The 13,416-nt window shown below is 45.4% G+C and overlaps 2 protein-coding genes across 4 annotated transcripts; one reads left to right on the plus strand and one right to left on the minus strand.

Annotated features, from left to right (window-relative positions):
- Positions 1 to 69: 69 nt before the first annotated feature.
- On the minus strand, positions 70 to 6,797 carry LOC143957139 (uncharacterized). Of its 2 annotated transcripts, none has more exons than XM_077467294.1 (2): positions 6,580 to 6,797; positions 70 to 2,082 (listed from the first exon to the last, which is right to left on the minus strand). In XM_077467294.1, exon 2 carries the CDS (start codon positions 2,027 to 2,029, stop codon positions 1,151 to 1,153), a length of 879 nt encoding a protein of 292 aa, XP_077323420.1. In that variant the 5' UTR covers positions 2,030 to 2,082; positions 6,580 to 6,797; the 3' UTR covers positions 70 to 1,150. The 2 variants fall into 2 exon arrangements, with proteins under 2 accessions (XP_077323420.1, XP_077323419.1); XM_077467293.1 differs by having other exon boundaries at positions 6,559 to 6,796.
- Positions 6,798 to 6,853: 56 nt separating this feature from the next.
- LOC143957138 (uncharacterized) lies at positions 6,854 to 12,230 on the plus strand. Of its 2 annotated transcripts, none has more exons than XM_077467291.1 (2): positions 6,854 to 7,017; positions 8,504 to 12,230. In XM_077467291.1, the coding sequence occupies exon 2, from the start codon at positions 8,557 to 8,559 to the stop codon at positions 9,586 to 9,588; it is 1,032 nt and encodes a 343-aa protein (XP_077323417.1). In that variant the 5' UTR covers positions 6,854 to 7,017; positions 8,504 to 8,556; the 3' UTR covers positions 9,589 to 12,230. The 2 variants fall into 2 exon arrangements, with proteins under 2 accessions (XP_077323417.1, XP_077323418.1); XM_077467292.1 differs by having other exon boundaries at positions 6,949 to 7,098.
- The last annotated feature ends 1,186 nt before the right edge of the window (positions 12,231 to 13,416 follow it).

The following is a 13,416-nucleotide window of genomic DNA, read 5'->3' on the forward strand; positions in this document are numbered from 1 at the left end:
CACACAGAACCCAATAATGTCAACATAAAAAGCAAAGTCATTAACACTTTAAGATATAAAAAACAGAAATTGTTTTAAGAATCATCTTTTTAATGTCAGGAATATCAGGATGTCTGCATTAACAACTCCTACAATAAAAAAAAATAATAATAATACAGCAACAATAAAATGCACCTTTTATAGTGTCACATATTTATTTAAAGCTGAACTCCATCCTTATCTTTTCCCCCCCAAACTTAACCACTTCAGCTCCAGAACAATTCCCCCCCACTTTATGACCAGGCCATTTTTTGCTATTTGGCATTGCGCTACTCTAACTGGTAACTGCGCGATCACGTTATACTGTACATAAACAAAATTAATATATTTTTTTTCCCACAACTAAAAGCGTTATTTTGGTGGCATTTGTTTTTTTTATGTGCTATAAACCGAAAAGCAGCATACCTACTGAAGAAAAACATTTTTTTTTTACTTTTTGTTATAAAACATATCCAATAAAATCATTTTTAAAAATCACTTTTCTTCATATGTTTAGGCCAAAATGTATTCCGCTCTGTGTCTTTGGTTAAAAATAAAATCCCAATACGTGCATATTGATTGATTTGCTTTAAAGTTATACAACTTAAAGTTATACAAATTATGAGATATAAACTTTTTTCATTTTTTTTTTTTTTTTAATACTAGCAACGGTAGCGATCAGAGACTTACAGGGGGGTGGCGGGCAATCTGATACTTTGTGTGAACTGATTAACGGCCACTGACATCTCCAGTGACACCAATACAGTGATCAGTGCTAATACACACTGCCATTAGTAGTATTAAAAATAAAAAACAAATATATGGATAACTTTCACTTTAGGGTTTATATCTTTGATTTTCTCATGTTTTAAATCACTATCAATGCATAGCGAACCTCATTCTGAGTTTTAGATTCTTTGCAGAAGAACATGACAATAGAACTTTGATTGGTCCCTCAACAGGTATCAAATCTATGAAGCTTCCTCCACCACGCTTCACAGTTTGGTTGAATATTTGGTGTTCTATATGCTATACTGTATACATATGTTAAAAACAGCTTAATGTAGAAAACTGTTCCAATAGGGCTGTGAAAGACCCAGGTGGTCTTCAGAAAAATTCAGGCAGGCCCTAATTATTCTTGTTGAACTGTAGTGTCCTCCTCCATGGTAAAGTCCCTTGAACACCACTTGTTCAGTGTTTTCCTAATAGTAGACTCATGAACGTTGATATTAGCAAGTGCCAGAGATGCCTTCAGGTCTTTTGCTGTCACCCTAGTGTTGTCCCTCATGTGTTTGAGGATTGTGTTGCGTGCCTGTGCGCTGATCTTTGTAGGACGCCCGCTCCTAGGGAGAGTGACGACCGTGCTGAATTTTCTCCATTTGGAAATGATCCCTTTGACTGTGGACAGCTTTATATCCAAGTCTTTGGAAATCTTTTTGTACCCTTTACCACCCTTATGAGCTTCAACAACTTGTTTCCGGAGGTCCTCTGAGATCTCCTTGGATCGGACTATGCCAAACTTCGAAGTGCGACGTTTCTGTTTACGTTGAGCAACAGGAGAGTTTCGAGCGAGAACGATCTTAGTATTCCCCAGATCTTTATCCCCAGAAGTTGCGTCTTCTTTTCCGGAGGACACATGTTCTTCTCCTTTCCCAGATGTATCCGATTCCCTAGAGGACACATGTCTTTCTTCTTTCCCTGACGTGTCTACTTCCCTGTAGGACACATGTTCTCCTTTCCCATAAGTGTCTTCTTCCCCAGAGGACACTTCTTCTTTCACCTGGATGTTTAAGTGTTTGGCAAAAAATACATCTTGGCCATCAAAATTTTCGTCCTCACTAGAGTCAGAATTTGAGGTTTTTGTGTGGTGACCACGTGCAGTAATGGTGGTACGGGAGGTGGTTTCTCTTCCAGCAGATGCTCTCCTAACAGACCGCCTTTTCCTCACATTCCGCTTATTACGAAGACCATCTTCACAGACAATGCCATCATTATCACTTTTATCCTCCATCTTTTCAACGGGACTATGAAATATCTCCAATGTGTTATTGGCTAAAGTTCCATCTACCAGAAAAAAAAAAGAAACATGAAGATGGAAACATTCAATGCCAACTATATACATGTGGTGACAAGCTATGGTGGAGCTATGAAACCAGTCCACCCAATCAAGAAACATAAAGGATAATCTTATAATAAGGATGTATAACCGATTACCAGAATCAAAGATGGCTACTCTACTGTGCTTAACCACTTCCATACCGGGCCTATTCTGGCACTCCTCTCCTACAAGTAAAAATCGAAATATTGTTACCAAAAAATTACTCCCCCAAACATTTTTTTTTTAGCAGACACCCTAGGAAATAAAATGGTGGTTGTTGCAACTTTTTATATCGCACAATATTTGCGCAACAATTTTTCAAGCGCCTTTTTTGGAATGAATTAACACAAAACAATAAAGTTTGCCCATTTTATTTGTATAATGTGAAAGATGATGATACGCCGAGTAAAGAGATAACCAACATGTCACGCTTTAAAATTGCGCACTCATGGAATGGCGCAAAACTTTGGTACTTAAAAATCTCCATAGGCGACACTTAATTTTTTTTTTACAGGTTACCAGCTTAGTTACGGAGGAGGTCTAGTGTTAGAATTGTTGCTCTTGCTCTAATGCATGCGGCAATATCTTACATGTGTGGTTTGAACAGTGTTTACATATGTGGGCGGGATTTACGCGTGCGTGAGCACACGGGGATGCTTTCAATTTTTTTTTTTTAATTGTTTATTTTACTTACGTTTTTTTATTTTTACACTTTGTTGACATTTTTTTTTCTTGATCAATTTTATTCCTATTACAAGGAATGTAAACACCCCTTGTAAAAGGAATGGTGCGTGACAGGTCCTCTTTATGAAGAGATGTAGAGTCTATAAGACATCTCTCCTCCAGGCTGGAAAGCATCAGATCCAAAAAAAATAAAAAATAAAAAAAGATCTCGGCTTTGTTTACATCTGCAACCTGAATGCAAGCCCAGGCCTCCGACGGTCATAGAGATGACTGGGGACCATCTGGTCACGGGAAATCTCTATGCTCTTCATCTGGTGGTGGCGGATTGTTTCTCTGGGTCCCCGATGGCACGGGAGAGCCCGGAAAAGCCCTGGAGGGCTGGACGTCCCCTCCCACTGGCTGTAAGAATGATCAATCGGCTGAACTGCCGCTAGGATCATACTTACGGTGCCAGCTGAAAAAGATGATATCTGAATGATGCCTGCAGCTGCAGGCATCATTCAGATATCACCACTGAAAGCCAAGGATTTTAAATGAAATGCTTGGGCTATAAGTGGTTAAAAGTGCACTCCCCCCCCCCCCCCCCCCACGACTAATATTTGCATGAAGATATGCATGCCGATCTAGAAACATGTTCAATTTTAGCATTAGCTTTCATTTATCTTTTTATACCTTCTCTGTACCAAAATGACAGGAGTGACGCTGCTGGCATTAAGAGCAGAGCACAGTGCAGACTGCAATAGCTGCTGGAGGGAGGATTTTGTCCCACCCCCCACCCCCCTGCAGCTACAGGCCTGGATCTCCTTCCCCCTACCTCCTGTGGCAGTTATTTATTATGGCACCTACTGGCACCCATGCTCAGGGTTAATAATGCATCCAATGACATCAATGCTTGGGGGTGTAATTTTTTTTGCACTAATTTAAAAAAAATTATTTGGAGGCCTGAAGATTAGTGAACCCCCCCCCCCCCCCAGCATGAAACATTTTCTGAAATAAAAGACAGAATAAAATGGTGATTGTTCTAAAGTTGTCACAAAATTAGCGCAATGGTTTAAGAAGCGCAAAATGTCAGTATAAAAAAAAAAAAAAAATACACTAAAGGTCATTTTAGGGCAAACAAATCACCCAATTTGTGATGAAATATAAAAGATGAGGTTGCACCGAGTAAATAGATATCCAACACTTGAAAGCCTAACATTGCGTGTAGCCATGAAATGGTGCCAAATTTCCTATATTTTCCATAGCTGACTTGTCGGTCGCCTAACTGTAAATGTACGTCATTACTTTGGCAGCTAGCTGCTGCCATAACCCCGGTATCTTTTTTTTTCAGTCATGTGGTTGGCTTTCAAATAAAAGTGGTCCCAGGGGCAGATTCGCAGCGAGATTACTCTGTCACTCTTATAGGCAGCGGGCGAGGTGCCTATCCCCCCCCCGCGCGCGCGCGCTCTTTCCGGTGGTCTACGAGGTCATCGGAGCCATCAGTAAGCCTGGAGCCAATCTGAAACCTTCTGATGCCTGGGCAGAAAAAAAAATCCCTTTAAGCCCAAGAGGCGGAAATGACGCCACTCCAAGGGCATAGAGCCGAGTGGGGGCAACATTAAATGTCACTTCCGCGTCTTGGGCTTAAAGGGATTTTTTTTTCCTTCTTAAAGTTAGTGCTTTTAAAAAAGGTAAAAGAAATGGGGTCTTTTTGACCCCAGATCCTTCAATAAAGAGGACCTGTCATGCTCATTTCTACTACAAGGAAAGTTTGCATACAAGTTAAAAAAAAAAAAAAAAAAAAAAAAGAAGAAGGGTGGGAGCAGTGTAAAAATAAAAGTAAAATAAGAATAAAAAAAAAATGTAAATACGCCCCATCCCTCCGAGCTTGCGTGCAGAAGTGAACAAAGTTGTAAGCCGCCCCCACGTATATAAACAGTGGTCAAACCAGAGTGCGAGTGCGGTGTTCGTTCACGTGAGAGCAATAATTCTAGCACTACAATTACTAGATGTAAGCGTCGCCTATGAAAATTTTTATGTTCCGTAATTTGTCGCTATTCCACGACCATGCGCACTTTTAAAGCATGTTAGGCATCTATTTACTCAGCTTAACCAATTCGCGCCGGGAGGACTTCCTGGGACGGCTTCGACTTTCTGGGGTTATATCTGAATGATGCCTGAGGTTACAGACATTCAGATATCGGCATTTTCAGCTGGCGATTCCCTGCACTATAAGAGCGATCCCAGCGGCTGTTGATCGTTCTTACGGGTGGTGGGAGGGGACGCCCCCCCCCTCCCGCCACCCTCCGGTGCTTCTACCGACTCACCGCTTCCATCGGTGAGTCGGACACAGGATCCGCCGGCCCCCGGATAATATTATAGGGATTTCCGGTGGAGCAGCTAGTCGCCGGAGTCTCTATGATCGTTCGGAGGCCGGGCGCAATGTTATGACGCCAAGCCTGGCCTCTGCATTCAAATAATGGCGCCGCCTCGGCTGGGAAGCCAGGATCGTTTTTTTATTTTTGGCTTCCCAGCCTAGAGGTGAGATATGGGGTCTTATTGACCCCACATCCCACTGTAAATAGGTCTGATCATGCCATATTCCTAATACAAGGGATGTTTACATTCCTTGTAATAGGAATAAAAGTAATCAATTTTTTTTATTTTTTTTTAAAGTGTCAAACTAAAAAAATTAAATTAACAATAAAAAAATAAATAAATTTAAAGCGCCCCGGACCCCGTGAGCTCGTACGCAGAAGCGAACGCATACGCAAGTCCCGCCCACATATGAAAACGGTGTGCAAACCACACACGTGAGGTTTGCACACCAAATTTGGCCCTGAGGCTGGCTCGTTTTGCCACAATTTTTGCGCATTTCTCGCGTGCCAATCATTTGGGGTGCCATTCATTCACACGATCGCAGCAAACATTTCCTGTGCCAGCCAAAGAAGATGGCAGAACACAGAAGGTGGTGCTGGTCAAGCATGGGACTGTTGGGGGGGGGGGGAGGTATTTGCTGCCTTCACTATAAATAACGATCGTAGAATTGTTGCTCTCACTCTGGTGTGTGCGGTGAGATGTAACATGCGTATCGTAATCAATATTTTTGTTCGTGGGGGTGTCCCGACGTGTGTGTTTACAATCGCATGTCCGTGCGTGTCCCCTATTTAATCTTTTGTTTTAGGGTCTCTTAAATAAAACATTAGGGGTATAAAAGGCCCCGGATATGTCATCTGTCCTCCAATGAAGCTAGTGGAACACAGATTGTGCTTGATTCTTGTCAGCTATACTGGCTGGGGAGAGTGACACAGTGACATTGTACACATTACTTCCTGGTAGGAAAGGGAGATCGGCGAACGAACATTCACCGATCCCCGCCACCTTCCAGCACCCACCCACGTCCTGATGAGCACAGGAAGCTGGGGAAACATGCGTCACATCTATCATGTGAATAGGACGACTACAAGTCCCATCTGCCAACGCAGCGGAGGGATTTGTAGATCACAATGGAGTCCAATAAGGTGACACCGTCCACTTCCTCCATACAAAGCGCAGTCTGGAGGGGACATGATGTTCCACCCCCTACCCCTCTCATACACTTATCACAGGTGCAATGCTCTTCAGGATCCAATACAAACATGGAATAAGCGCACAGTGTTTATTTTGCACATGGTGAATGCATTTATATCACGTTGTTCTACAAGGTGGACTATCCCTTTAAGGATGGAAAAGTCAATAGACCTCCTTCTCTGAGTCAGTGCCCCCTCCCCCCCCCGTACCTCCATACTGGACTCCTCTACCTGATTCCACCGCTACCACTCTCAGTCTCTTCCTCCTCCTCTCCGCCGTTGTTCGCCGCAAAGCGTCCCCTGCACCGGATAGTGTCCGCTCCGTATTGCGCAGGCGCCGCGCTTGCGCAGTAAGTATGACAAAGGAAACGCCGAAAGTCTCCGAAGAGGAACAGCTGATGAGGCGGTATAAGCGGCGGCTGCGCAATGCATGTTACATTTTCGGCTATTTTCGGAGAATCCTATGGGATCAGTTTACTGCGTAGTGCGCAGGCGCAGCGCTTGCGCAGTACAGGGCGAACAGTATCCGGATAGGGTACTGCGCTTGCGCAGTAGAGGGCAGACGCTATCTGATGGGGGACAATTTTCGATAGGACACCGGGCTAGTGACGTCACCCACTGGAACAAACACAGAGGGAAGAATGGGGAGAGTGTGACCGGTGGAATCAGGTAGGGGGCGTCATGGCGGTACAGGTGGGGGCGGATGGCTTGTACTATGCCCAGGTGACAGCTTCCATATCACACACTCAGGTAACAGAAGGTTGTCTCAGGACTTTGGCTCCTGTCCGCCATTGGTCTTGTTTAGAACACATCCAGGAGATGTTGATGGCTGTGCCCCGCCCCCCCCCTGCATGCTGTGGTATCTTCCGCTGACCCCACGTCACTGCCAAGTGCTAATGATGTAGGGGGTCAGAGGACGGAACCATGGGGGGGGGGGGGGCACAGATATCTGTTACCCCAGAATCATAGGGAGGCTGCTGTCAGAGCCTTAACAATATCACATGACACATTCCCCATAGATAAAGGGGATAGAAACTCAACATGTCAAACCTTAAATTGGTGTCTGCCCCGTGAAATGGCCACAAACGTCAGTGCCCTATATTTTCTATAGGTGATGCTCCCATACATATAGGGCCTAGGCTATGTCATCAGTTCAGTGTTACGAGGAGGGGCTACAATTATCGCTCTGACTCCGGCATGCGTGGCGATGTGTAACGTGTATTGCAATCAACATTTAGGTGCCCCCCCCCCCCCCCCCCCCGTTGTTTGTACATGTGTGTGTGTGTGTGTGTGTGTGTGTATATATATATTTATATATGGGAGGGTTTTTGTAATGAAAACTTTTTTTTTTTTTTTTTTGCTTAACCACTTGCCGATCGCCTACCGCATATTTACAGGGCGGCTCGTGAGCTGATTGAACACAGGAAATGCCAACAGCAGATTCGGTGGACCCCATGTCCACCGCCCATCTGCGATCGTTCCCCAGAGAGGCAGAACGGCAATCTGGCTATGTAAGCAAGGCAGATCGCCGTTCTGAGTTGAAGATTGAGATCTGCTGTTCCTGCTAAGCAGCAACACTGATCCTTGTCGTCATCCAGTCAGACCATCTCTGCCTTGATCCAGTCAGTTAGCAAGCACCAGCTAGGAGCACACTTAACCATTTGATCGCCCGCTAGTATTATTCCCTTCTTAGCCAGTGTCATTAGTACAGTGTCAGTGCATATTTGTAGCACCGATCGCTGTATTGGTGTCAATGGTCCCCAAAAAGGCATCACTTAGTGTCCGATTTGTCCGCCACAATATCGATGTTCTGCTAAAAATCTAACTGTAGTATGGCTTCTATGAATGGAGATGCTGGGTGGAAAGGCCTGGGAGTGTTGGGCTCTACTGATGGCAGCCTGTGACAGCTCCCCCAACCAAATAAGAAGATCACGATGGAAAGGCTGGGGGTATCAGAGGAGAAAGGTTACTAATGGACTAGAGGTTAAAAGCGCAAGGGACGCATCACATTGAAGGTAAGTATGTCCCCATGTAGTCCTCCTTCCTTTTTTTTTTTTTTTTTAAGGGAATGTAAGCTTTACATTTTTCGTATGTTTCACCCTATATGTAACTATAGTTGGCATATAATGTTTCCATCTTCATCTTTTTCTGGTAGATGGCTCTCTAAGCAATAACACATTGAAGATATTTCACAACCCTGTCGAAAAGATGGAGGATAAAAGGGACAATGACATCAGTCCCTGTGGAGACGGCCTTCGTAATAAGCGCAGCGTGAGGAAAAGGCAGCCTGTTAGAAGAACAACCCACATGTCTACATCTGTTGGAAGAGACACCACCTTCTGTACCACCGTTACTGCACCTGGTAGCCAAACAAAAACCTCAAATCTTGACTCTTGTGAGAAGGAAAAGTTTGATGGCCGTGGCAGATTTGCAGTAACAAAGAGAAACATTCGGGTGAAAGAAGAACACGTGTCGTCTGGAGAAGAAGACCTATCTGGGAAAGGAGAAGAATTTGTGTCCTACAGGGAAGCAGATACATCCAGGAAAGGAAAAGAACATGGGTCCTCCAGGGAATCGGACACATCTGAGAAAGCAGAAGAACATGTGTCCTTCAGGAATGTGGATACATCTAGGAAAGGAGAGGGATGTGTACCCTCCAGGGAAGCAGACAGGTCTGGAAAAGGAAAATGTGTGTCCTCCAGGGAAACAGACCCATCTGGGAAAGGAAAAGAACACGTGTCTTTTGCTGAAGAAGACCCTTCTTTTGGGGAAGGAGATCAAGGAAATGTTGAGACTGTTCTCGTTCAAGACTCTTCTGTCACAGGGCACAAACAGGGATGGGACATGTTAAAGTTTAATATAGGCCGATCCAGAGAGATCTCAGAGGACCTCAGGAAACAAGTTGTTGAAGCTCATAAGAGTGGAAAGGGTTACAAAAGAATTGCCAAAGACTTGGACTTGCATCAGTCCACAGTCAGGCAGATTGTCTATAAATGGAAAAAATTCAGCACTGTAGCCACTCTCCCTAGGAGCGGGCGTCCTACAAAGATCGGCGCAAAGGCACGCTGTACGATTCTCAAACATTTGACGGAGAACCCTAGGGTGACGGCCAAGGACCTGAAGGCATCTCTGGCACTTGATAATATAAATGTTCATGAGTCCACCATAAGGAAAACTTTGAACAAGTGGTGTTCATGGGACTTTACTATGGAGGAGGACACTGCTCTCCAACAAGAATAATTGGGTTTGCCTTAAGTTTTCTGAAGACCTCTTTGGGGTTGAGCTTGGATTTATCCTTGGCTTTTTTTCTAACATATGTTGCCTTCCAATGGTGCTTGCGGCAATGGCCAGTTTTATAGGTAGGGGCAGTGGCTTCCTTTTTTGCCTCTTTTTGGCTTTCACAGCAACTTTCTATGGGCAGTCAAGACAAAGCAATTACGTTTTTTGGGAAAATGTACATAGCATCATATTAAAGAAATAAAATAAAATCAGCCTACTGACACAAAACATTCATCCAAAGTGTAAAAAATGGTGGAGATAGCTTCATAGATTTGTCGCCTCAAAGCACTGATAGATTGCAATTGGTGGGGGACTATGGAATTCTAAATTGTATCAAGTTCTTGTGCAGAATGTCCAGGTGTTTGCCCAGGATCCAAAACTCTAAATAGCTAAACATGTTAAGGCTGAATTCCAGGAATTCAGCCACATTGCAAAAAAGTGAAGGCACACTATGAGTTAAGTCCAAGGAGGTGCATGGCATCTTCCAAACTTACCTCTATTATTTATATATGACAGGTTTATGGCTCTGCTGGAGCATACACTGACACTTGAGGCTGCACAAGAGGAGAGAGAGGGATACGAATCGGCTATGCCCACTTCTCCCTTCTGCTGCCCATTCAGAGAAGCCTTTGTATTTTGTGAATGAGTTCACATAATACAAAGGCTTCTGTGACTGGGCAGGAGAAAAGGGGCAAGCAAAGCAGCTGAACCAATTCTAATGTTGAAAATGCTTAGACTGGAATCATCAGCATCAAGCTTCTGAGAAGGAGTGCAAGAAAACTGTCATATATAAATAAAAGTGATAAGCCCAGGAAATTACATGCACCTCCTTGGACTTAAATCGTAGTGTGCCTTCACTTTTTACAAAGGAGCTGAATTCCTGATTTAAGGCTGAGTGTGAGTTTTTGGGTTTAGATCTACTTCAACAGCAGGGTATCTGAAAAGACATTCAGTATGTAGAATGACCAGCTCACAGACCTGACCTCGATCTCTTTAAACTCTGTGGTGGGCCATTCAGATTTACCAGACAGTAGTAATAGAAGCCACAAATGACTTTATTGACTTATAGGCTGAAATACTTTCTGACCGGGAGTGTGGCTATAATTTACGGCTTAAAAAAAAAAATTGGTGAAGGTTATTAGGCTAGGTCCGCATCTAGCGATTTTGTAGCGCGTTCAACATGCACAGAAATGTGTTGCCCTTTGGCAGACGGCATTAATTGTTAATGGATACCCCATGCATGTGCTAATGTGCACGCCAAAAAGCATGGTGCCACAGAACCATGTGGGTCAGTGCAGAGCGATTTCGGAAAGGGAGCAGGGAATACTTTCCCATGGCGTGTAGGGCAGCCCATTGGACTCAAACGCATCCGTGCTTGTGTATGAGAGGAGGAAGCGACACAAACAACGATGATAGGAGGAGAGAGCAGAGAAATTAGCTTATCGCTATGTGCTTCTCTTTTCACTGGCTGGGGTGGGTCCAGGAATGACACTTGCAGCATGGTTTCACTTAAGGTCTCCATCACATCATTCTCACTGTCCCTGATCCCAGGCACACCAGTCTCTGATCCCAACCTTACCAGTCCCAGTGTCCCTGATCCCAACCTCACCAGTCCCAGTGTCCCTGATCCCAGCCACACCACCAGCCCCCATGTCCCTGATCCCAGCCACACCACCAGCCCCCATGTCCCTGATCCCAGCCACACCACCAGCCCCCGTGTCCCTGATCCCAGCCACACCACCAGCCCCCGTGTCCCTGATCCCAGCCACACCACCAGCCCCCGTGTCCCCGATTGCAGTCACACCAGCCCCCGTGTCCCCGATTGCAGTCACACCAGCCCCCGTGTCCCCGATTGCAGCCACACCAGCCCCCGTGTCCCCGATTGCAGCCACACCAGCCCCCGTGTCCCCGATTGCAGCCACACCAGCCCCCGTGTCCCCGATTGCAGCCACACCAGCCCCCGTGTCCCCTGATCCCAGGTCCACTGTCGCTGATCCCAGCCACACCAGTCTCGCGGTCGCTGATCCCAGCCACACCAGTCTCGCGGTCGCTGATCCCAGCCACACCAGTCTCGCGGTCGCTGATCCCAGCCACACCAGTCTCGCGGTCGCTGATCCCAGCCACACCAGTCTCGCGGTCGCTGATCCCAGCCACACCAGTCTCGCGGTCGCTGATCCCAGCCACACCAGTCTCGCGGTCGCTGATCCCAGCCACACCAGTCTCGCGGTCGCTGATCCCAGCCACACCACCAGCCCCCGTGTCCCTGATCCCAGCCACACCAGACCCAGTGTCCCTGATCCCAGCCACACCAGACCCAGTGTCCCTGATCCCAGCCACACCAGCCCTGCTGTCTGCGATCGAACTAGTGTGGCTGCGCGGTCCCTGATCACCACCAAACCAATAATCCAATAATCGCTCAGAGAAAGTGGGTTGAATCTAGCAGCTGAAGAAAAGTACTGCGTGGGAAAGAAAACCAATGATGCAAAAGTTTTTTTTTTTAGTTTATATCTTTTTTTTTTTTTTATGGGTTCTTAATTTTTATATGATTTTTGTCTGGAGGTCTGCTGCAAACCAATGTTTAATAAAGACATGGCAGTATGAAATGTTGTGTTGTTTTTTCAATGCCATCCATAGGCTGGTGAACTGCAGTCTTTAGGGATCACATTGTCAGGCGTTCATGTCCAATCCAGCCAATTATGTTAAAACAAATACGTTAAATTGGAAAACACCGGACTTGATAAGAAATGGCAGTTTGAGCTACTTTGTCTCTATAATTGAGGGGTCTCAGAGTGGGTGAGTTCTCATTCAGTCCTCAGGGTCAAGGTGCACGTGGGCTTTATTGATAATACTGGGGATGTCTGGATATACACTATATTGTTAAAAGTATTGGGACACCTGCCTTTACACACACATTAACTTTAATAGCGTCTTAGTCTGTAGGGTTCAATATTGAGTTGGCCCACCCTTTGCAGCTATAACAGCTTCAACTCTTCTGGGAAGGCTGTCCACAAGGTTTAGGCGTGTGTCTATGGGAATGTTTGACCATTCTTCCAGAAGCGCATGTGTGAGGTTAGGGAATGATGTTGGACGAGAAGGCCTGGCTTGCAGTCTCCACTCTAATCCATCCCAAAGGTGTTCTGTTGGGTTGAGGTCAGGGCTCTGTGCAGGCCAGTCAAGTTCCACCACCCCAAACTTGCTCATCCATGTCTTTATAGACCTTGCTTTGTGCACTGGTGCGCAGTCATGTTGGAACAGGAAGGGGACACCCCCAAACTCTGCACACAAACCAATCCGCTTCCAGGTTTTACTCTGCACTAGCGTGCCACAACCGTGAACATTGCACACGGTTGCAGAGTGGCCGTGCTTAGTTGAAGCAACAGAGGCTATAATTCCTGTAGCCACTGAGGCATTTCAGAAGGTTATACCAAATTTTAGCCACTTGATGTAGCCGACTACTTGGCTATTTATCTCATAGGAACAATACGAGGCATTTTCTTCAACTTAACCAAACATTTCTGACCTTGCAATAAATGTTTTATTAATAGACTGCATTGTGTCTTTTGCCCATTTGTTGTAAGCCCAGCCTGTCATTTACATACTCCCTTCCAGATGGAGCTTACCTTACTCCCAGACTGAGCGGAGCTCACATATCATTATGTGATCATCGCTCGGACCTGGAAGAATGCTGTCCCCTGCCACCTCCAGGAGAAGTTGGGGAGAACTTCATGGGCCAGCTAGAGGGAAAAAAAAGGAAATGTATAGTAAAAAAGCAAACCGGATGGGGGAGAG

The sequence above is a fragment of the Lithobates pipiens genome, unplaced genomic scaffold (genome assembly GCF_037356315.1).
Source record: "Lithobates pipiens isolate NorthernLeopardFrog02 unplaced genomic scaffold, aLitPip1_a1.2 Scaffold_51, whole genome shotgun sequence".
NCBI classification, from domain to species: domain Eukaryota; kingdom Metazoa; phylum Chordata; class Amphibia; order Anura; family Ranidae; genus Lithobates; species Lithobates pipiens.

Bases quoted from the DNA above. Each gene is read 5' to 3' on its own strand.
- LOC143957139 (XM_077467294.1), bottom strand. From the start codon at position 2,029: ATGGAGGATAAAAGTGATAATGATGGCATTGTCTGTGAAGATGGTCTT.
- LOC143957138 (XM_077467291.1), top strand. From the start codon at position 8,557: ATGGAGGATAAAAGGGACAATGACATCAGTCCCTGTGGAGACGGCCTT.